This window comes from Rosa chinensis, chromosome 3, assembly GCF_002994745.2.
Source record: "Rosa chinensis cultivar Old Blush chromosome 3, RchiOBHm-V2, whole genome shotgun sequence".
NCBI lineage: Eukaryota > Viridiplantae > Streptophyta > Magnoliopsida > Rosales > Rosaceae > Rosa > Rosa chinensis.
Window position 1 is genome coordinate 27345914 of NC_037090.1, and position 25603 is coordinate 27371516.

Sequence of the window (25603 nt, forward strand, 5' to 3'; positions counted from 1 at the left end):
GCTGCATCCTTCAGGCTGGTTGAGAAGTTGGGGAAGCAGTTAAAATATGCTACTTGGTTGCATAGTGATGCTTCTAATGTTCCCAACAGACTAGCTTGGAAGTCTGTCAGTCTGTTGTCTTGCAGGACACATAGGACTGAACAGTTGATGCCTTCTCTTGCCAAAAGCTTTATGCCGACTTGGACTGCTCCAATGTGCATAAATTGATACTTCTTTGCTTGTGCTCTGGCAACTTCAGCTGGAGTGATCATCAAGAGGTCTGTCTCTCCAGATGTTGAAGGGGTTGTGAATTCAAGTACTTTGAAATGATGGCTGTCCATCAGGTTAAATGTTCCCCTTCTGTAGATCTGTTTGAAATCTAGCTTTGGAATTGAGGCGTTTTTTACCTCATGCTCGATTTCATTGTATTCAAATTCTTCAGAATTTAGGAGTTGGACTCCTTTCTTTTTTCCAAAGATGTTTAACATCTTCATTTCCCTTTTTTCCGGGTTTTCATACCGGATACTAGTCTGACTAGTAGATGGTTCCAGAAAAATCATGTTTGGAACACGATTTGAGTCTGGTTTCTCTAATGGTTTGAACCCATTAGTCTTCTTTTTTACTGTAGGCACTTTCTTGTCCTTCAGTATAGAATCCAGCGTTTTTTGCTGTTCTTTGATTTTTCTACTAACACTCGTTAGTTTTTCTTCTTCCGTTTTTGGAAGATCTTTGATATAATCCAGTTTGTTTTCCAATCTTTCCAATTGGTGGATTATAGCAGGTAATTTTTCTAGATGAGTTTGACATCTAGATAATTCTAGTAACAGCTTCTGATATTTCTCATCAGAAGATTTCAGTAGAGAATTTATTTTCTCTAATAACAATTCTGACATTGTCCCCATTAAGGAGGGGTTCTCCTTGAGCTATTTTACAAGCTCTGGTACCAGTGATGTGCGGATCTAACCAATGCTCAAATAATCAAGAGGTTTTTGTTCCTCTTCCAGAACATATAAGAGATTATCTATCTCTTCTTCTATTTTGTAGATTCTAGTCTGAAGTCTATAAATAATGTCCCAACAGTTAAGTGATTCCTTATTAAGACTATCTCTATAGGCTTTCAGCTTTCTCAATTTTTCTCTCTCTTTTTGTAATTCTTTGCTTGTATTTTTGCAAATAGCAACTAATTCAAGTCTGTCGACGATAGAAATTATGAATAGTAAAATGTACTGTTTACCTTTGAGATAGAGGATGAATTTATCATGCTTCTATTAAACAAATAAAAAATTGGCCCACCACGTTTCATCAAAAAAAAAAAATAAATAAAACATACTATACAAAAAGTTATCAGGAGGGTACTAATGGAAGAGAAAGAGGATAAGTTGGGTGAGAAGGAAGGAAAGAGACAGAAGTCTGGGTGGAGAGGAACAAAAGTATTTTGTTGGGGTTCTTAGGAAGTATTTTTCCTATATCAGGGTGTATGAGCATTAACCCTTTATTTTATATATACAAATCTGGTCGGTTCGGTTGTTAAGCGGTTGGTATAACAACCAAAACCGCTTTCGACCCGTATATATTCGGTTTCGGTTAGAAAATTTTCCTCTTTTTTGTTTCTGCCGACCCACATTTTTCGAGTCGGCGCAGTCGGAAAACCACTTTACATTCGGTTATGCCCAGCCCTAAATAGCCCTAGTGGAGATGAGGTATTCTAGCTCCTCAAGATGTGAAACGACACGTAAAGCTCCAAGCTTGAGTTTATGATTTTTCAATGTTAGTTCTAGGGCCTTCTAGAAATGATTGCGTTACAAAGTAGTTGAAGTTACGTAGATATTGTCTGTTATTATGGTGCCCTAAAAAGCGAATGACATCATGTAAATATATCATCATGTTCTCATAGGGAAAAAAAAAAAAATCCATGTCCAAAATCAAGCTTCCAAGTTATACATGCTTTAGAGTCGCGCCACTAAATAGTTGATCTTTAATAAGTGATGCTAATGCTATATATTAGGCACAACAATGTTGTCAAAGTATTACATACTTTGGTCAATAATTGGGATCACCTGTATTTCTACTTTCTTATATTGAGGATTACATTTACAAAAATGCCATATTTGGGTGAAAATGTCTTTTTTTTTGACAAAATTATTCATTGTTATTGTACATAATTTTGGACATTATCATAACTACCGGGAGCTAGAGGGAGATTGCATTATGCAAAAATCACATTATCATAACTGTCAGGAGCTAGACGAAAATTACATACTCAAATTATATGCAAATATTACAGATTATTGGGGGGCGGACCCAAAGGGGTAACAAGTGCGAGCAATTGTCCTAGTCAATTTTCTGTGCGTTTCTTTTCTGTCTATTAGTCAATTTGGTCTCTTACTTTGCCAACTACAAAAAGGGTTGTGCACTAATTGAAGAAGCATGCAGTTCTACTTCTATGTGTTTGTTAAGGTTCCAAAATAATGATTGTCCTTTGTTTTTTTTTTTTTCCTTGACTAAAAACTTAAAAAGAAGACAATGTTTGTTAAATAACCACACAAAAAAAAAAAAAAAAAAAATTTGTTTTGCAGGGAAATAGCTGCTATATTGAAGCAGAGCTGATCTACCTTTTAAGCAAAATTTCAATTGTTCCCTTTTCATCCAGAAGAAGGCAAAAAGAATAACTAGAAAAATTGTCAACAAGGGGAAAGAGGGGTCCGATACTACAATCAACTCAAATCATAAAAGTTTTGAAAAGAATGAATCCATCAATCTCCAGCAGTTTCTATCAAAGGGTGAGTGACCGAAATTTTCAGACTTGTACTGGAACAAAAGAGTGAATCCATGTAAGTATTAAATTTTAAATAAATAATTTTAATTAGTGTGGTGCATCGTATCACATGACACGGCGGCTGCTTCTAAGACTTTCTTCATTAATAGTTTAATACATCCATACAAACCCAATTGATATGATCGAATTGATATGATAATATTGAATATGAAGTTAATTTCTGTAAATAATAATAATATGGTACAGCTCAAGAATCGGCGTACAAAAACAAAACCATCTAGAAGATTAAATCCCAAAAATGAACTAATCTAATCTTCCAACCAGATCATGATTTCATGAATAACAGCAACTCCTCCAACAAATTACAACCCCACAAACCCGAAACCCCCTCCTCAATGAAATAGTTATACAGAAAAAGAGAAAGAAAAAAGAAGATGAATTATGGGTTTGGGATCCGGCGGTAATGGAAGTGCGTATCTACCTGGAAAAGCGGAGGAGGTTGTTGAAGAAACGAGACCAGGCGACGCGAACACGAGGGTAAACACTGCCCGTGTAATTCAGGCTTTGCCGGACGATGTCTTCGATGGTCTCCACGAACAAGCTCAGGCTTCGGATCGGCGGCACGTAAAGCGTCAGAGGCACCGCCGAGAAAGCCACCGCGAATATCAGCTGAAGCATTTGATGAACCTCCTGTTGAACAAGAATATACAAACCTACACGGTTGAATTTGAGCAAACCCAAATAGACAAACTCAACACCCACGCAATCACCAACCACAAAACTACTTTTAATCTTTGAACTGTTCCTGGGATTTTGGTCTATGGGGAGAGAGAGAGAGAGTTGAAGTGACTTTTCAAAGCGCGATAGAGATGAAGTTTCCCTTGTTCTTTCTTTTTGTGAAGTCAGAAGTCATAATTGGTAGATTGGGTGTGGTGGCCCGATTTTTACAGGAGGATATAAGAATTTGTTCAATCTGAAAAGGAAATAGCAAAAAAAACAAACTTTCTTAAAAAAAAAAACAAACTTTCTCATGTGCATTTCAAAAAAAGAAACAAACATTCTCATGTGAAAAAGAAACGAACTTTCCTTGATCATGAGATCAAACTTTCTACTCCTGTAGGAACATAATAGGTCTCATACAAGTGGAACCTTTAAAACGTAGCGGTTAAGAATATTGTTTAATAGACCTTGAGTTTCTAATTCCTTGTGCCCATATTACCATGGGATGTTGTGCATGTGTTGCAAATTTGCAATCCAGGTTTCAAAAGCGTGGTCAATAAAGATAAAGCGTGGTCAATAAAGATACATGGGTAAAGTAATTTGTTCCTTGTATGTATGAGATATGGTGGGCTTCAAACGGATATTTCACATTCTTAAAAAGAAAAGAAAAAGAAAGGGATACTTCAGATGTGTTGAAAATGTTCAACCAAATAGTCCTAATTCAATTGACGATTGTCTATTTTTTAGAGTGAGGTGTTCTTGACTAGTTTATAGACTTGCGTTGCGAGCATCAAGTTTCACCGTAATGAATGGTATTTCCAATAATGAGTTTTACGGTTTTACCTAAGCTGCTAGATAACATAGTTAATATTTGTTGTCAATCCGCGTATCGAATATAATTTCATTACTAATATCATCATATCTTTTCTTTTGAAAAAAAAAAAAAGGTAAAACATTAACCAACATACCTTTGGTCTTTCGATGAGATCGATTACCAACACTCCCATACGCACTACCAAATTAAACAAGGTATTCGTTAACACATGTTTCAAAACTTCGGAGTATAATTAGAGTGGTTGAATGATTTATTTGGAATACATCACAAACAATTACTAATCTAATCACTCCCGATTTTAAAACATTATAAAATTTTCAAAGAGGAGCATTCATTAAAAGTATAAAAAAAATTTTGCCATCTACCTACGTTTACTAGGTTTATAACTATCTCATTCAAAGAGAAGTACTACAAAGCTGAAAAGAGAAATCATAATGTTCACTATTAAAATTTGATTATATACATGGATCATAAAACATTGTTAATGACGAAACTATCTTTTGATTATATTTACAAGAAGGTCTTTGATTACAAGGGCATCGTGTTTTTCAGAGACTTTTTTTTTTTTTGTTAGTTTAATGAATCGCTTGTGAGTCAAATTACATGGAAGTATGAGTGAAATTTTTTGATCATTTAAAAAAAAAAAAATGAATCGCTTGTGAGAATTACCTTTTTTTTTAAATTATATTTGAGTAAATCTATGGTTCAATTTTATCATTTCAGGTTTGACAGATTTAATTTATCCATCGATTTGATCTAGTTTAATATATTAACAGTTTCAATTTTCACTAAAAGTTTTCATAAATGAATGATCGACTTCCTACAAGCAGTCCCCGGCCTTAAAGTAGTTAAAGAAAATAATCAAAATATATGACTTACGAGGTGCCCTATTCTTTATCATCAAGCATTATTTGATCTGTTTTTTTTTTTTTCAAACAATTCCACAACCTTCTCATGAAAAAGAAACAATTTCATAAGTTTTGCTCCGATTCGGTATTTTGTTGTAATCTATACTATTATTAAGAGAAGAGGTTTTGTTAGCCAAAGTGGACGCGAAAAGACGACTTAATCCTTAGACCATAGATAACAGAATAAAAATTTTCCCCCTAAAATCTCTCTCTATAACTTCCCACTTCCACAGCAAAAGAGAAAAAAAAAAAAAAAAACTTCCAAAAATCCCCATGTTTCTCCAATGATTATTTTTGTTTTTTTTTTGTTTTGAAAATTAAACCCACACACAGAATGGAAATTATTCTATGCATCGACGGTGTAAATAACCCAACACTCATAAGATGATCTCAACCCTTGATATTTATAATTAATATTTTCATTAATAACCTAATAGTGTATTTAATATAATCTAACCACTCATTTATGTCGGTGTAAATGCACGTCAGTGTACTGAATTCTCCTCCCACACAGAATGTGTGTTTTGGTCTAGTATTTTTTAATGAAAAAGAAAAACACTCATTTAATTTGAAAGGAGGGGGGGGGGATGTAGAAGGCTGTGGACAACAGGACAAGTGATAACCAAATTAAATTTGAACAGTTGCCAGTTTGCTAGGTCTTTATTAATAGAGTTGCCAAACCTCCACATGGCTTCAACTTTCATGGCTGATGATTGATCTCGCCATCGTGCTATGTGCAGCTATATCATACAAATGGTTGACCACCATTAAACAACTTATTAACAGAAGTCGATATTCCCTCCCATACCTTCATTGACCCAAATAAAAAAAGAAATGGATTCAAGAATGTGTTTCCCAAAATAAAAAAAGAAAATATTGAATTACAAAAAACATTATAGCTCAATTTTGAAGCTCAATTTTAGGCAACACACGTATTTACGTATTGGTTAAAATTGCGTTTTTTGTTTTCTACGTTTTAAGATTTGATGAACCTTTCGTTTTCTACATTTTAAGATTGAATAGACCTCGCCTGTTTTCAAAGAAGAAGAAAATTGGATAGACTCATAGACCTCATAGGCTATGCAATGTACTTAATTAGGGCATCTCCAACAATGGAGTCAAAAGCCAAAATGACTAAGGGGCTTTTTTTTCACCATCTCCAACCCAAATCAAAAGGGTGTCAAAATGGCTTTTGAGTCATACCTTGAGTCAAAATGACTAAGGAATGAAGGTAGCTAGAAAGCCAAAATGGCTTAGGTGAAGAGGCTGAGCCCCACCTTCCACTATTCAAAATGAGCGGCTCTGAGTCACTCATCATGAATTCGATTCAAAATGGAAGGAGGGGGGGGGGGGATGTAGAAGGCTGTCCGGTAGAAAGCCAAAATGGCTTAGGTGAAGAGGCTGAGCCCCACCTTCCACTATTCAAAATGAGCGGCTCTGAGTCACTCATCATGAATTCGATTCAAAATGGAAGGAGGGGGGGGGGGATGTAGAAGGCGTGGACAACAGGACAAGTGATAACCAAATTAAATTTGAACAGTTGCCAGTTTGCTAGGTCTTTATTAATAGAGTTGCCAAACCTCCACATGGCTTCAACTTTCATGGCTGATGATTGATCTCGCCATCGTGCTATGTGCAACTATATCATACAAATGGTTGACCACTATTAAACAACTTATTAACAGAAGTCGATATTCCCTCCCATACCTTCATTGACCCAAATAAAAAAAGAAATGGATTCAAGAATGTGTTTCCCAAAATAAAAAAGAAAATATTGAATTACAAAAAACATTATAGCTCAATTTTGAAGCTCAATTTTAGGCAACACATGTATTTACGTATTGGTTAAAATTGCGTTTTTTGTTTTCTACGTTTTAAGATTTGATGAACCTTTCGTTTTCTACATTTTAAGATTGAATAGACCTCGCCTGTTTTCAAAGAAGAAGAAAATTGGATAGACTCATAGACCTCATAGGCTATGCAATGTACTTAATTAGGGCATCTCCAACAATGGAGTCAAAAGCCAAAATGACTAAGGGGCTTTTTTTTCACCATCTCCAACCCAAATCAAAAGGGTGTCAAAATGGCTTTTGAGTCATACCTTGAGTCAAAATGACTAAGGAATGAAGGTAGAAAGCTAAAATGGCTTAGGTGAAGAGGCTGAGCCCCACCTTCCACTATTCAAAATGAGCGGCTCTGAGTCACTCATCATGAATTCGATTCAAAATGGAAGGGTAAGATTAATTGATACCAAAAATTAAAAAATAAATATATAATTACTTAATTTCTAATTTGACAGTCAGAAAAATGCGATGAATTAAATTCAATGGCTAATAATAAAGTAATATAGTTTTAAACGAGAAAAACTTGAAAAAATAAAATAAAATTTTCTAAAAAACATTTAAACGACAATATATTATTTAAGATTATTATGTATGATATATAAATTCATATTGTAGTTAAATAATTATCTAAAATAATTAAAATTATGAAATTGGTATGACTTTTGACTAAAGAGGGTTGGAGATGCAAAATATGAATGAATAGTAATGACACTAGGAGTGTCAAATTTTCCAAATGACTTTGGCTTTTGACTAAAGGGTTGGAGATGCCCTTATATTTGTTGTATGCATCTCCATCATTTGCTTAATGGTATGTAATTCTCTTTCCTCTAAAAAAAATTACCATCCCATTTGTAGATAATTTTTTGTTGTTTTTTGTGTTTTTTTTTTATCACATAACAATTGAGAATATGAGAATACAAAAAAAACTACTTGTTTCTGAGTAGCACTCAGGAGTTTTCAATTAGGAAAAAAAATCTAATGTTATTAGATGATACCAGATATTTTTTGTTGAGCATTTTCTATGTCACGATGTTGTATTACCATACACTAGTATTCAGCGTGCATTACTTGAGCATATAGATAGTAAAAACTTTCGTTTTCAGGGATTTCAAATTATTCACCACAAACCTCAAACAAAAAAATTATTCACCACAAGCCAATGGGATTGCCCAGAGGAGAAAAAAAGAATCTAAATTTGCATAAACACATTCACATTAATTAGGGGAAGTAGCTGGCTAGCTACCTTGGTGCTTCTTAACTCGATCCTCACATGCAGTAGAATATATAAATCAAATCAATGACTTCAAAAGCGAGCAATGTGAAATGGTATCTCAATAATTTGTTATTTAAAAACCTTATATATGGATTCCTTTGCATCATCTTGGATCTGTGTTTTGCTTTCATTATGAGAATATTAACAATAATGTAACAAATTGGGTTTATCTTAAGGGAAAAGTTTCACGCACATTTTTTAAGCCACTGATTCTGGATCATGAATCATGAGAGGGACAAGAAGTAGTTTGAGACCTTTAGAAATGATCCTATGGCCCCTCATCATTAAAGGAGAAAGAAGCAGATATACTAAAGAAAACTTCATGAATTGGCTACCAAATTTATTAGGCGGGAAGTAAGTAGAGTACAGACAGGTGCACATTGTTGGGATGGAGAGAATGGGAGAAATGGACTCTCAACTGCTAGTCTACCCATGCATCCAACAAAGATATACAATCGAGACCAACTAGTCTTTCTCCACAAAATTCTGGGTTTTTGGATTGAACGAAGTAAATGGGAAAGCAATATATGGATGAGGTGCGTCATGTAGGAAACTGTACGTTTGGGTTGTTCAAATATGAGCCTCTCGATTTTGTTTTTTGGCTTTTAGTTTTTATTTTTTAGCAAAGAAACACACATTACATTAAGGGCTAAACTATAACAAATAAAAAGAACAAAAATAAAGTACAAGACCCAACAAGCTGGGCTAAGAAACAAAACCAAAATAAAAGAAATGAGCCCAAACCAGGAAGGCCCACAAGTAAACCACCCAAACAGTAGCAGGTTGGAAGCCAAGGGAAGAAAATGCCACCGCGATGGCGCCACCAAAGACCAAGAACACACCATCATGGAAGACTAGGTTGGTTTGAGGGCAGAATATCACAAACAGATCTTGATGAAAGAATATGTTTGTCTTTCACATTAAAGTACTGTGTTGATTCCATCAGAGCTGTGGTTACATAAAGTTTGGCAAATCACTATAAAAATTGTTTTTATTAAACAAACAAAAATATAAATCTAAAAAATAAAAATATCAGGTGACCTAATAAAAAACAAAGAATAAAAAATAATGTCACCTACTTTGTTTTATTTATTTGGGCTAAATACTGTTTAGTACCATGTGGTTTGGATCCAAAATCAATTCAGTCATTGGACTTTCAATTTCATCAAAAACACCTTCACGCTATCATTTTTAATCCAATAGATCCTTCCGTCAAATGGAGCCGTTAAATAGCTAATGTAGCATGCCAACTTGGCATTGGTGGGGCCCACATGGCAGACAAAATTCTACAATTCTAAAATAAAATTTTAGAAAATTAAAATAACACATTTGATTCTCTCTCTCTCTCTCTCTCTCTCTCTCTCTCTCTCTCTCTCTATCTCTTTCTCTCTCTCCTCTCTCTCTGCCCTGCAAAGCTCCAATGTCAACTCCGCTACTACCAGACTCAGGCTGCCCACCATGGCGTCGTCACCAGCAACTGGCTTGCCCAGGCCCAAGCCGCTATGGGTTGGAACCTTGACGAACAGGCATCGGTTCTCGCCGCCATCGACCTCAACTACCATCGTCGTCAACTGCATCTCTCTCTCTCTCTCTCTCTCTCTCTCTCTCTCTCTCTCTCTCTCTCTCTCTCTCTCTCTCTCTATTTGTAGAATCACCGCCTCAACTCGGTCCAGGAAAATCTCGGTCAATCGATCCCCCTCTACCTCCGCCTTGGCCCAGTTTCTAGATCCGCTTTTCTTCCGCCTCGGCCCGCTTCCTCGATCTGCATCTCCTTCCAAATCTGCATCTACGTCACTTGCATCTAACTTGCAAATAAGCTCTCCAAGCTCAAACAGCACCCAGTAGTGTATCAAAAGTATCATTTTTTCGCTATTCTTTTCGATGAATTAGGAAGTTGTTGATGCATGTGATTTGCTCTGAATGGCACTTACTTGCTACTTGATCTGGTTGAGGTTCCGAAATTGATACTTTTACTTTTTATGGTCTTGTTTTGTGTTTGAATTGAGCCTTCTTGATTCGGCTAGAATGTAAAATTCAATTACTGAAATTCATTGTTAGTGTGCCGCAAATTTGGTCTTGTTTTATACATGCAAATTTAGTCTTTCCGCTGCATTTCTTTAGAATAGCAGGAATTCTATTCATAATGGAGGCTATCGTAATCGGAATCAGAATCTTGAGTTTGGGTATTCTCGAGAGTCATCGGGAATTCATTGGCGTCGATATGGATGTAATCCATATATAACCGACGAGGATCGATTTTGGGAAACACTTTTAATCCATCATTCCAAAATTCTTGTTGGTGACTCCACAAGCCATTGTAATAAACAAAAAAAATTCTGAGTTTTTACAATTTTTAATTTCCCATAATCTGAAATACAAAACCGTAACTTAAAACCCACAAAGAAACAAAACCCAGATTTGTTGGTTTGTTTTGCATTATTCAGGCTTCTAGGTTTGTCTCGGAACTAGTCACTTTTGTCTGGTTTTGAAGCATATGCATTGTGTGCAAAAGAGATACATTCGAGAGGGGAAGAAGAGAAATGAGAAGTTTTTGATGGATGAAGGTGAAAAGGGCAGAGGAATGTGAGAGGAAGGTGAAGAAAGAGAATGAGCAAAGAGTTGAGATTCATTGTGAAGGCCTGGGAAGCAACAGTGCGTAAAACACATATTAAAGGAAATAAAAGGGCCAACCCTTTTTTGAGAGAGAGAGAATCAAATGTGTTATATATCACAATTTTTTGAAAATTTTATTTTAGAATTTTGCCTACTATGTGGGCCCCACCAGTGCCAAGTTGGCATGCCACATCTGCTACTTAAAAGGCTCCATTTGACGGAATCATGACGGAGGGATCTATTTGATAAGAAATGATAGTGTGAGGGTGTTTTTGATGAAATTGAAAGTCCAGGGACTGAATTGATTTTAGATCCAAACCACAGGGTACTAAACAATATTTAGCCCTTTTATTTTTATTTTTTTTAGTGAAAAACATTGTTATATTCACAATGAGTGAAATTCTTCATACAGTAAAATCTCGATAAATAAATATTCGATAAATTAATAACCTCAATTAAATAATAAATTTATCCAGCCTCGACTCGGGACCAGTGTATATTACTAAGAACCTCACTAAATACATAAGATAATAATTTTTTCTATACATCCTTAAAGACCCAGTGAATATATAAAGTAATAATTGATGAAAGAAATGAAAGAAATATCGTAAAAAATATTAATAATTGATTAAATACATAAAATTAAAATAAATAGTATATAAAAATTCAAAATACATATTGATTAAAGAACTTTTAACAATTTATATTGGGTTTTTGTCAATTTACCCCATTTCTAGAGATTTTTTTCCCACTTACCCTATTAAGTTTTTTTAATTCCATCTTACCCAAAACACTCTAAGGAGGTCTTCCCTAATACCCAATTAAGATTTATTTTTTATTTTTTTAATACCATTTTACCCTCACCCCTTTAGTACTTAGAGAGAGTGAGAAAAAAAAATGGAAGAGAGAGAAACCATAGGAGACTTAGCTGGAGCCCGATCACCGGTCGCTGGAATTCCGTCACCGGCAGCAGCCCACCGGACCTTTCTTGAAAACCTCATCGGAAAGGTTTATTGCCCCCAATAGACATCTATTGCCCCCAATAAAGAGGCAATAGACATCTATTGGTGGTCAATAGACTTCTATCAGCCATGTATTACCCCCCAATAGACGTCTATTGCCCCCCAATAAGACTTTTAGTCGCCAGAATCTCACTCCCTAAATTTAGACAAATAAAACTTTGATTAAAGAAAAAAAAAATTATATCAATTTAAAACGTCTATTACCTTCCAATAAACATCTATTGCCCCCCAATAGACATTCAAGTTTTCTTTTCCTTTTGCCCCATTACGTAACCAAAAAAAAAAAATCTGATGTGGGCACCTAGAAAATACTCTGGGCACCAAATCACAGCAAACCCAGATATCGGCGTTGCTCATATCTGGAAATCTCACTCCGGAGCCAAGCTTGACGAGGCCGGTGGTAGAGAATAAGCCGGACTTTGAGTTGCACCGGAGCCACGACGCCTGGACTCTTCGGTGTTGATTCTATAAAGCACGTCTTCAGATCTGCTACTATTCCTTCGCCGGCGGAAACGAACGAAGCTTGCCGGAATTCGATTCAGAGCAGCCTGAGGTCGTTGTCGTGATAAGCCGGAGATCCAAGAGGTCTGGCTTGTTGGCGTGGGGTACGAACGACTGGAGGAAGCTGGCCGGTTGGCATCGACTCCGACGAGAAGGGAGATGCACTAGATGGAAGTACATAATAGAAGATTTGTAGGATAACGGATGCACGAGAATGAATCTTAAGGAACGAGTTCCACATGTGTTTAGAGTTTAAGAGTTTCTCTACCACTAGACCAAATGCCCACAGTTTTCACTCCCCAGAGTCCCCACCTGTTCTCTCTTCAAAAGATGAAGAGAGCACTAGAATTAAAATCTTCTTTTAGTTTCCTTAATATTTGTTTCTGCAACCTAGGCAGCCCTTATGTACATATTAATTAAACTGGCAAAAGTACTACCTTATTCGTATGTTGCTTGTTTATTCCAACAGAAACTAGCCATGCATGCAATCGATCTGCTGCAACTGCATGCGCGCTAGTCTTCAAGCAAAGCTTCTAAATCAAATTACACTATTGGCATTACTAGACTAGAGAGTCTAGCTAGTTACTTGTGGTTCTTGTCTAATTATGGATCGGAGTACAGATCCTTGCATCCCTAAATACTTTCCCCGGTCTACAGAAGTAGCCCTTGCTTGGGGCACAATGAATGTCTTGTGAGCAAATGCACAACCCTTCTAGGGCGCACCCTTCCTTGACTAAGTTAACCTCACCCTTAATTCCAAGAACCTGGTCACTCCATTCACTTGAGAATAGCCCCATTGGATCATACACTTCCTTAATCCTCAAGAACTCCTTACCATGTTTGTACTTCTTCATCACCCCATCAAAGGCTATGTTCCTATTCTTTCCCCAATGTGGCAATGCTCCGTACTTAAACAGTGCCAACTGCTCTATTTCTTCAAGTATGCCTTCATGGAGCCTAGGCGTCATGGGGTCCTTGCTTCGGTAATAAGTGAAGTCGAAGTCAATTGCATCTACTTGTTTGCCAAGGTAAGCAGTTGATGCGGTGACATAGCGCATTAGGATTCCATTGTAGATTTCTACTCCACAGAGGGATTTGGGTTCAATCTCAACTAGCTTCTGCACGTCTTGAATGAAGCTTTTGGCCACGGACAAGCTGATGCTGAAGGTTGTTTGATGAAAAAACTCGCCCTTGATCCTTGGGTCCCATGCGCATGCCGTGATTCTTGAATCTTGAGGACTATCAAGGCAAGTTCCAGATGCTTGAAGCCGGTTCTGATATCCAATCACAGGATATCCAGTAAAGATTATACCTATTAATCGAATTGTATGATCCCAAAATTCAGTAATTTTGACATATGGAAAAGCAAATTAGAACTGAAGTTCCAAATGATTTGGCAAAAACATGAAAGATGAGTACTTTGAAGAGCTATACAAGATGATCAAAAGTCTATGCATACCATTGTTTGTCAAACCATAAGCATCGGATAGAAGCCCAGATGTGACCAACTTTGCCCCAGAGCATTTCCCATCAGCATCGCTTTTTGATTCTTGGTTCTCTTCTATTATAATACAAGAACAAATGAAAAAATAGGATTATTAAAAATGTTACTTGTCATGGTGGCGTGATGCAGAAATGAGCATTAATTATTTGCAAAGATTTTCTCTTCATGAGACTGATATATCTTTTTAAATTATGATTTAAAACCACCAATTTATATGCGTGAAACCATAATCACAATGTAGCAAAACTGTGGGATGAACAACATGTGAGCTGCATTTATATTTGCCAAGAGATCATTTCTTATTTCAGAAGAGAAACATCTTCACCACCCTCGCTATTCAAAACTTAATTGTTCTTGATATTGCTTTAGTTTGAACTGCATGAACTAAGAAAATTACCTGCCGTTCTTATAACTGCCAGTGCAACTGAAGGCGTTGCTCGAAAAGGAAGGAAATCATATAAACCATTTCCGGATGTGTTTGAGGAGATACGATCATCTACTCGATAAACTGCCTTGTGCTGGCTAGGATACCATATTATGTCCGCAAACTCATGCTGCTTGCCAAACTTAAGCACTTGATCTCCCAAGTCAGAATCGCTCTTGCTCAAATATGTGATGGACCTCTTGAACATGGGTTGTAGGTTTAGAGTAACCTGCCAAAGTTTTTGTCTCTTAGACTTGTTTGTCTTCATTAGCAGGCATATATACAAAAATAAATTAATGATTGTAATAGTAATAATAAATTTTGGTACTTTTTTTTGCTGTTTAAATTTTGTACCAAAAATTGTATGATACCTTTTCTCATAATTATAGAGGTACAGTATTTTTTTCATTATTCATGTATCGGTGCAAAGATTATTCATCGAAAAAGAATAATAATTTTGGTTGTTGTCAGTTTTTTATTTTATTTTATTTATTTATTTATTTATATTTCTTTTGCAAAGGTTGCTGTAAGTTTCTATTGGGCACAATAATTATCTCCTATAATGCATCACTCGTATTGTCAAAATGCCTCATTCATATGTGGTACGTGATTTTCTTCTGTAGAGTGTTCCAATATGTTGGGTACATTTCTTTTATAATTACTTCTCGAGTTTTCAAAAATACATCATGCCATGATGCTGTTTTCGCCTAGATGTAACTCGGGCCTCCGAGTTTTGAGGAGCGACCTCAACGAGCGAAACCTAGGTTTCGTGGAGGGGCGGCGGCGCTCTTCCCTCAGGCAAGGCGACGACCGTGGGAGTGACAAGGTACGGCGGCGGCACTGGGTTGGTTCTCGGCGGCGATCGTGGGGTGCGGCGGGAGTTTCTTCGTTCAAAGGCTTCTCTGATCGTTTTCTGGGATCGTTCTACCACTCGACGACGGCGGATTGTTGCTTCGATTTGGGCGGCATCTGAGTGTTGGGGATTAGAATCTGAGGGAGGCAACGCCTGTTTGCGGCGTGCATCCAGGTGGTTTGAGGCGGTGATCTTGAAATTGAGGGGAGCAGGCTACGTCGGAAAAGGGAGGAGCTGTCTGGTTGAAGTCGGTAGAGCTGCACGCGGATTGGATTGGATCGGTTTTGACTCCAAACCGTCTCTATGCCAAAGTAAGCGGTTTAGACATTTTAGACAACCGGTCATCAAAGAAAATAAACTTAATCCGATCCAATCCAATCCATTTAAAGATGGTTTGGTTCGGTCGGTAAGGCGGTTTTAACCTATATAGCATTGACGTTTTGTTTACGAAAAATTCATAGTAAAACTACTAAAACTCAATCTCAATAATAAAAATTTAATAATCAAAATCCAAAACTAACATTCAAAGAACAAAATCCAAAATATTTTCAAAATGATTCACTTATTTGGGTTTTAAGCCTTTTGGGTCTAGGATTCAATATGGTAGTATATCATTTTGAGAATCAAAATATAATTGGAGATTTATAACTTACTTATAAAAGACTACCCACAAATATATATATATATATATATATATTATGTATACAAATTTAAATTTTTTTCCTATTATATTTAATACATACCGGTCGGTTCGGGTTTCGCGGTTTAAGTAAAATAAAAACCAAACCAAGCCAATTCATAAACGGTTTGGTTTGGTATTAAACCGGCTTTCATATTTTGATGCTAAAAAACCTTAACCAAACCATATTTACCGGTCGGTTTCGACCGGTTTGGCCGGTTTGTACCGTGTTTTGCACACCCCTAGAAGTCGGGGTCTTCTTCTTTGAACGGCGATGGTGGAGGAGCGAGGTCGGCCGCCGAAGTGATGGGCGGATGGCTGTTTCTTGATGGTCAGTGCTAAGCCGATCTGAGGGTTGGAGGGGAGTAGGTGGGTTTGGGCTTTGGATGTTGGGCCTTGAGCCTCAGCCTGCCTGGGTTGCAGCAGTGCAACCTAGCTGGGCTAGCCCATTTGCTTTTCCTCCTCCTTTTGGATTGGGCTTGGGATGGGTTGTTGAGGAGTGGCGTTGTCCTATACTATATTAGATTGAAGCGGGTTCTGTGTTGGTTGCTGCGATGTACACCATGAAGGTCTTAGGTGTCAAAAGTTTCCAAGACAGTGCTTTGTTGTAAGGTTGTGTGGGCGTAGGTTTTTTTGTTTTCTTTTTTGAATAAGTGAGCCTTGCTCACCTATTTCCTTGCAGTTCCTTTAGGTTTTGTAGGTTTTTAGTTAGGAGTTTTTTGGCTGCTATGACAGTCTGTATTGTGCTTGAACTTGTACTATGAGTGGTTTCTTGAAATCCTCAAGCTTGACGCAGTGATATCATTATCTAATGGAACCTGATTCTGTTCCCCTAAAAAAAAAAAAAAAAATACATCATGCCTTTTATATTTGAACAAATTTCATTAGTTTTGAGATTCTAAACTGTAATAAAATTGTTTAATCTAAATTCTTATGAGCTAGACCATTTTTTTAATCTCTAGAATTTAAGGTTTAGCTTGTAAGTTAATTAAGGACATTCTTTTATCCACCTAAAAATTTTGTATCGATCATATAGACACATTCTTATATCCTTTCTAGATATGCAATAAATTGCTCAAAGACTGCCCAAAACATCAAAATATATAAATGAAGAAGAAAATGTACTTGCCTGTGATATTACTCCTAAGACTCCAAGTGAAACCTTAGCTGCATTAAGATCTTTATCACCTTGAACGAGACTTCTCACCTTGACATAACCAACTTCAGGCCCTCCTGAACTCACAATCCTAAGTCCCACCACATAATCATGAACAGAGCTTCCCTTACCCCATAATGTGCTTCCATGCGCACCAGTCCCTAGCAACCCACCGACAGTTAGCCCCCACCAATATGGTGCGTAAGGCAACGCCAAGTCAACCTTCGCAGCCTCACTGATCACCTGCCTAAGCGTCACGCCGCTCTCCACCGTCATCTTCATCCCTTCAACGTCGACCTTCACCACACGGTTGAGGTTGTTGGTGCTTATGATCAGCCCGTCTTCGCCGCGCGGGCAAACCAGCTTGGGAATGCTGTGGGAGTAACGAGTCGCCACCTTCATGCTCTTCTTGTTCTTGGTTGCATCAGCCACAACCTTAACGAGTTCTTCCTCCGTACTAGGGTATGATACACTAGTCGCTTTACAGACAGTTCGATCGGGGAAGATGCCGTAGGAGTTTGTGATGGTGCAGTTTGTGTTATTTGACGATGAACACTTGATGGGGTCCTCCGGAGGGGTAGAACACACCAAGAACGATAACAAGAATAGACAGTTTACTCGGATAACAAGCCCCAACATACCCATTTTTGGATTGTTCTTTTTCTAAATATTTATCTGTATATATAGAGTTGTTTGGCTCGCACACAAGTTTTACGTACTTAGCAAGAAACTAATATAAAAATCGTTTAAGCTATGGAATGCTTTGAAGCCATTTAAAGCTTGAGCCTAGAAGTAATAGAAACGTGATGGTTCCATATATACATCTATATATCTAATATCTACCCGTATCTAATATCTATCTACCCCATAGGTATTGATGGTGTTTGTTTACCTCTGACAGGTGTGTGGGTTATTTGTAGTTTCTTTAACTTGAAATCAAAGGGTCTTGTTGCTTTACAATAGTAGTGCTATCATAGAAATGAATTGAAATTGTTCGAGTGCACAAGGAAAGATAAACAGTGGGGAGTGAGATCAAGGTGTTCTAGTTTTGTGGATATTATTGGATATTTCATATATGAGTGCAAACCATGCATGTTGAATCAAAACCAAACCGAAGAGGAAACTTCGAGCTATAGTGGAGATATTAATTAGTTGAGCTATAGTGGCCTTACCGCAAGGAGTAGCTAGTTGTTAATTTCATTACTGTGGCAATGCAATAATGCACTGGATATTCTTAATTTGTGGTATTAATTAATTGGTGGCCTGAGTGCATTTAATTTCAACCGTTCTGCGTCACTTATACAATAATGGAGGAAACTTCGAGCTATAGTGAAGACATTAACTAGTTGAGCTATACTGGACACATTAGTGTCCAGCACAAAGAGTAGATAGTTGTTAATTTCATTAGTGTACGTGGCAATGCAACAATGGACTGGATATTCTTAATTTATGGTATTAATTGATGGCCTGACTGCATTTTCAAACCATTTTCCGTCACTTATACAATAATTGCATCATAAGAAAAGAAAAGGAAAAAAAAATGTTATGGGTACATAAAAATTTAGTGAATGGTTTGTAACTTTGTATTATTCTGATTAACATCTGCAAAAAATATGAAAAAAAAAAATGGAAGATTTTTGCAGGTTCTAACTTGCTAGTTACTTGTCAACTAATTTGATTTAATGATCAGACATTTCTTTTCTGATTAAATATTAGTAGATGTCTTAGTACAAGTCTCTCAACAATAAGACAAGACCTCTTATTATTAAAACAAAGTTTATTATATGTTTTTCAAATAGCCATGAAGCAAACAAACAACCCGCAAGCCATAAAATTTTTTTAGTTGAGAAGAAATTGAACGGTTTACCAACAATTATAATCCATAAGTCACCAATTGAGCTATGAGTTGGTAAAGAAGTATCAAAACAACATGACAATCATTGCCAAATATGTTGAGCGAAGGAACAAGAAACAAATAAATGAGTTGAATCCTCAACAGTGCAAAAAGAGCAAGGCTGACATTCTGAAACCAATGGGATATCCGTCGTTAAAGTTGGTCATTGGTGGATAACTTGTTATGGAGAAGGCGCAAAACAAGTATATATAGAGAACCATGGTGGAAGAAAATGTATCCAAATTTGAGTTTGTAGGCCATTAGAAGCAAAGTGTGAACATAGAAGATTATATCCCTCAGAAAAGGAGAAAACCCATTACTCGAATCCTCCCAGAGTAAAAGATCATCTTCAGGGACAATAGGAAGGGGTAAACTATGAATCTCATCAACCAAAACTGGAAATAAAGTACAGAAATAGTGTGGCAAACTCCATTGCTGACCAAAAATAAAAGAAGCTACATTAATTGTTAAAGGCTTAGGAAAACAATTGGCCTGCAAATTATCAAGAAGAGAAATTTCAAGCCACCGATCAGACCGAAAAAGAACATACACACCTTCTCCTAAGAGTCATCTTGAGTGTAATAACACTATTGGCTGCACACTGTCCTTAATTAGCAGAAGTTCAATATTGCCGGGAGCTACAACCTCCTTGGCACACATTATACATATACTACAGCTCCTAGCACTGTTCATAAGGGAGGGAAAATACGGTTTTTTCCCAACTGTTCACCCAAAAACATGGTTTTGCCCCCAGCTTTTGTATGAAATTATAGTCCTGTTATATCCTTTCAGTTTTTATTATTAATTTTTTTTTTAACAATTCTGCCATATCAGTTTGTCTGAAATTACAATTCTACCATATTCTTTCTTCTTCTTCTTCTTCTTTTTTAAGGGAGAACAACTGTTATATTTGTAAATTTCTACAAATCATAAAAAAGTTTTTTTTTTTTTTTTTGTTGTATCTCATTTTGTTGCTAATCTATTATTAACAACAAAACAAATCATATTCTAAGTAGCACCGATGTCTTTTAGATTGCGAGTATTCATCTATTACATATAAAACTTAGAAAAAAAAACAAACAAAAACAAACTCGTAGTATCGCGCGGGTCAATTTGCTAGTATATATACTAAAGGAAAATGAAGATGGCTACTGTTCATTCAATAGTGTGCTTCCCATTTTGCTCCCACTTTTCTTCACTCTTTGACCCTTTTGTCCCTGATCGCAATTTAAAAAAAAAAAAAAAAAAAACTGTTAACCCACCTTACTCTTAAATATATCAGTGAGAATCGAGCACATGACTTTTACAATGTTAGATTATAACTTACTAACTGATTACACTCATTTCTATGCATGTAATTGTATCTAAAACACTAGAAATAAGTAAATCCTCAAGTCAATTATTATGTAATTTATTCATTTTTATTTATTTTGTAGTAAATAAGCGAAGCTATGGATCTTGGAAGAAATTGTGTAAAAATGGAGCTAATTGGAATTATCGACAAAAAGATAAAGAGTTAATATTGATCAACTGGTCAATACAAGCAAATTTGTAAAAATCATTGGTTTGAGCTCGGAGAAAGCACAAGACGAAGAGAAGAAAATGAAAGCAAAAGAAGGAAGGAACAAAAAGAAATGGTGGAGATTTGTTAATTAAACAAATGTTTAATTAACAACATGGTGCTGCACGTGTATTCAAAGGAATTGAAATCAAGTTACTTAATTAATCATCAAGTCATCAATCAACTGCACGTGCTCTTTCATTTTCCTTCATCTTTCATATAAGGATTTGGCTTCTCTGCTAGAACTATAATTTGCTAGAAAAAAAACTGCAAGGGATGAACTTGAAGTGACTTCTTGATGCTTCTTGATGTGGCATCATCTTGCCCTTAAATCTATATCTAACGGCTGTGAGTAAAATCCAAGCACATTATAGCAAGTTATATTCTAGCAGAGAAGCTGAGTCCTTCATATAAAGAGGACGACTCTCTCATTGTCCACTCACACGCTGCCATGTGGCAATCTAATCCCAATTCTCACCCTCAGCGATCATGAGCCACTCACCCCATTGGTATTATCTGACCATTATATCTCCTTTAATTGATAGTCACCATATATATAGAGGACGACCTAATTGTTCCTCTCCTCTCTCTCGAACAGCAGCCGCACCACAAAACAGAGGCAGCCCCTTTGGACTGCTCTCTTCCCTCTCCTCCTCTTCTATTTTCTACATTTTCTCTAGTTTTATTTTAGAAATTTAAAAAAGGACTCACTCAAGCCTCAAGGAATCATATCAAGAGCACCACATTTTCATTTTGGGTAGTTGGGTGAAGAAATTACTTGATTTATACTAGCTCATAGCTAGAAGCCTAGAAGTGACCAAGTTAACTCTCCCCTCTCTTCCTTATTATCTATTCTATTATTTTATTTACTATTGATGATGTATTTGAGTATGGGTAGTGAATAGTTCAATTTTGGGAGTTAGGGTTGTGAAGCCCTAACTCATCTTGTATAAATATTGATGCTTAAATTTTAATAAATGCAATTTTCATTGTGTATATTTTAAATCCGAATTTATTGGTCCTTAGAAGCATGTTTCTAGGCTTTGTCAACATTTGAAATTATGTTGTGGGAAATTGTGATGAATAGATTGATAAATTGACAACTTATTAGTCTTGTGGCATCTAGGATTTAAGTGTAGTGACTATTAGCTAGCTTAATTGTAGCTAAGCTTGCTTGGGTCTCTATTATCTTGCTCTCTCACTACACCAATTTTTCAATCAGACGACAGTTTTTCACTGTCGTCTGATTATATACTTTGCTGTTGTCTATCTCAATGCCGTCTGATACATGGATCAGACAATACCAAAAAACTGTCATCTGATAAAGTTTACTACAACAGCGACTACTATGCTGTCTGTTGTCTGAACACCAAGAAAAACAACAACGGCTTATATACTTACGGTTGTCTGAATGCTGTGCCAGACAACAGGGGCTTATATGCTTGCTGTTGTCTGAAGGCTATGCCAGACAACAGGGGCTTATATGCTTGCTGTTGTTTGAATGCTGTGCCAGACAAAAGGGGCTTATATGCTTGCTGTTGTCTGAAGGCTTAGTCAGACAATATGTACTTGCAAATCCCATTGTCCATCCATTACTGATACTATAGATTTCTCCAAAAAACTGTTGATTGTTGTTTTGCTGGACAATGACTTTCTCACTCTTTTAGTCCTTATAGTATTATAGTTAGATGGCTCATACAACAGTTTTTGTTAGGCATTTTGTGATGATCAATTATTGGACAATAGTTTTTAGCTGGATTGAACGGTCTGATAAACATTCAAAATGACATCACATCCAAAACACATTCATTTATGTTAAAATCCGATACATTCATCCATATATCCAACAAAGTCATTACATCAACAGAACTAGTTTTCTAACAAAATTTAGTAAAATGTTGAAACCAACCAAGTCTTGAAGAACACACTTTGTGATGACAATGAAGATGCCAGCAGAAGTTGCATCAACAACAGCCTTTACTTTCGCTGTCACTCCCCTATGCCTTGATGCCTCTCCTTTATGTATGTATGAATGATGGGAAGTTAGATAAACACTTTTTCACCCAATGCCACCTGGTTGACTAAAAGTTCATTTTAAAACAAGCTAACAGAAAACTAATACAAATCTCTTAACAAGGCATGAAATGATCCAACAGGTATATGAACATCAGAATTCTAGTTTGATCTCACAATTTATTATAGCGTCAATTTCAGAATCATCAACTCCCATGCATCAGTTTAGTGAATTTTGGAGACAGAGAAATGTATATAAGCCTCTAAACAATTTTAACGTCATACCTGAAGCCTGTCAGATTTGCGAAAGTGACGGCTAAGGCGGCTACAATTTGGCATCCGAACAAGAAGAGTCACAGCATTCTCATCATCTGGTGCTGGTTCACAAGGAAGTGAAGCACTTTTTGCATCTAGCCTTCTCTCAAATTCCTGTTATCTTATATCGTGAGACAATAGATCATAGACCAAAAAAACAAAACATCTAGCAAGTGAAAACTAAAATGGTAAATCACTCCATCATAATGGCACAGCCTATATTTAACTATTACCTACAATCTAGAAATCATATCTTAACTACGTGATAGAGGAAACCTACCAATAACCAAACATCCAATAAAACTTCACGTATTGGTTGACTGAAGTAATACCAGCACTCAAGAGATCATATCAAGCAGTCGAGTTACAGCTTCGTATCTGCAGATGCAAACAGCATTTTAACTAAGTTATCGTAGACAATGTGGTAAACTAAATCCAAATGACCTCGGATCTTTCACACATTTGACATATCCAAAACCTCCACTGACATCAATAATTCCACCGTCAGTTCTAAACTATATGGATCTTACGAGCATTAACATTCATTTTTATTTTTTGGTTATGAGTTCTTAGCATCTGACACAAATAAACCACATTTGTAATTGCCATTGGGATAAACATGAATCCCTATAATTACATATGTTTTATAAGACAAATTATTCTCACTTGTATTGTATATTAGCATTACATTCAAAAGCTTCCTGAGCCACATAAGGACATCAAGGACACACGACAGAATCAAGAATGCAACTGTTTCCCTGTATCCTAGTAATATTTAAGATTTTGGCCTTCTTATCTACCAAAATGTAAAAAACGAACTTAAGCAATTTACCAAATTTCAGTAATGTGAATCCAAAATCAATTGTAAATAGATTATTACTCTGAAAACAATATGGTAAAATACTGAATATAATCAGCAGTAAACTACCATTGTACACTACCATTGGCTCGATTCTTTTGCTGACATCTCCCTTCAACTGACAAGTTGCAGCTTCATGGACAACATTCATTTCTTTCTCTTTATCAGCTAAGTGGGATGCAAGATACTCATCATCCTGCAAGTAAATATTTAACAATCAAGTGCTGGACAATACAGTCACAAACTCATGATGGTGATTGCAAGTAGGAGATTAGAACCTGTTGTTCTCTGAGCAATTGCCTTGCTGATAGAGAGGATGAGGAAGAGGCATGTATAGGCAGATTATTAGGTGTATGGAGATTTACCAAAAAGTGCAGTCTCAAGCATAATTGCTTCGTCAAGCTCTTTTGGAGATAAGCTTCCCAACTACAAGTATATATGTGATAAATTTGACTAGTCTAGCAGTCAACTTTCTTTTACATGGGCTAAATATATAAAAAGTAAGAACAGAGATTATACCACATCACTGTGAGCTACCAGTTTTCCCTGTTGAAGATGACTACCACCATCACGCTTAGACTCTTCACTAACTAATTGCTGCTCTACAACTTCAGCTCCATTTTGCTGTGATGACCTTCCTTGCTAGAATCCACAATTATTTTTCATTAGCAAGGGGAGTCTCAATAGATTGTTTCACTAAAGTTTCATAATGTACTTCGTTTGATAGATGTATAAGCAGAATTTATGCCTGACATGCTTTTTAAGACAGATAGATAAGTAAGAAAAGCTAAAACAGTTACATGCAGCCTAAAATATTAATTGAGACAATGTCTGCCAAAAATTAGAGAATGTTTCTTCTTATTTGTATAACATGAGACCTAAACCCTCCATTCTGCAGTGCATACAACCTGAAATGAAACTGTTTGAATGAAATTCTGATATAGTTATTATTACAAATATCTTTTCTACTATTTCTAATATTTGTATATGCAACTGAGCAACTCTACCATAAATAGAAGGTATACCTTCCGTGTACTATAAACTCCTGGATCTTGATTCCTGTCGTTCAGCTGCATCTCACGTATTGCTTTCTCTTGTTCTGCTGTCTGAACTCACTTCAAATTACAAAAAATCAAGGACCTCAAAATAAGGAAGCACCCACCTCCCAGAAAAAGAAAGACAGATTAAGAACCTTCAAGGACAACGAAACTGCACGATCAAAATCTGAATTTTCTTCAGGAATTTTCTCAACCGGAAGCCCATTACCAGGAGATTCCTGAATGAAAAAAATCTAATAAGAGTCATAACTTTAGAAAAAACAGAAGATATAGGCCAAGACAATTAGATTGGCAGGAGCATACATTGGGAGTACTGTTTCGCACATTCGGAGAACCCATTTCAGCTTCTCATTTTGAAGCTTCAAATTTAGCAACTATAGGGATAGCGCAGAAGGTAGACAACTAGATTAGTGTGCAAATTAACATGGTATTTGTCTAAGGAGACCCTGCCTAAGGAGAACATGTCTCATAGCTGCGTCAATGTACTCATTGACTGGCTGACCAGAAGAAATCATGTAATTATATAAACAAAAACAGTATTCAACATTCAACAACCATTCACAGAGGCCAAAACAGATGCAAATGGAATTCAATTAATCAATCGATTCAATTCCCATTAACAGAGGCCAAAACAGATGCAAATATGCAATTCAATCGTTTTGATTTTGAACCCAAGAACGAAAAAAAAAATTCTTCAATTTTCTTGGTATGTCTAAGCCACACAAATGTGCATAAAATCTTCACAGTGCTCTTAAGATTTTGATTCATCACATACAGGGATATTACATATATGTTTATTAAGCTATAGTTTACTCT

The 25603-nt window shown here is 36.3% G+C and overlaps 2 protein-coding genes across 2 annotated transcripts; both read right to left on the reverse strand.

The window, feature by feature from the left end:
• Positions 1-12817: 12817 nt before the first annotated feature.
• LOC112195429 (probable L-gulonolactone oxidase 6) lies at positions 12818-17832 on the reverse strand. The gene is made up of 4 exons (XM_024335867.2): positions 17061-17832; positions 14373-14628; positions 13931-14032; positions 12818-13783 (listed from the first exon to the last, which is right to left on the reverse strand). Exons 1-4 carry the CDS (start codon positions 17730-17732, stop codon positions 13071-13073), a joined length of 1743 nt encoding a protein of 580 aa, XP_024191635.1. The 5' UTR covers positions 17733-17832; the 3' UTR covers positions 12818-13070.
• A 5757-nt stretch (positions 17833-23589) lies between these two features.
• LOC112191613 lies at positions 23590-25131 on the reverse strand. The gene is made up of 6 exons (XM_040517021.1): positions 25091-25131; positions 24922-25005; positions 24755-24835; positions 24249-24371; positions 23799-23925; positions 23590-23666 (listed from the first exon to the last, which is right to left on the reverse strand). The coding sequence occupies exons 1-6, from the start codon at positions 25124-25126 to the stop codon at positions 23590-23592; spliced, it is 528 nt and encodes a 175-aa protein (XP_040372955.1). The 5' UTR covers positions 25127-25131.
• Between the last annotated feature and the right edge of the window lie 472 nt (positions 25132-25603).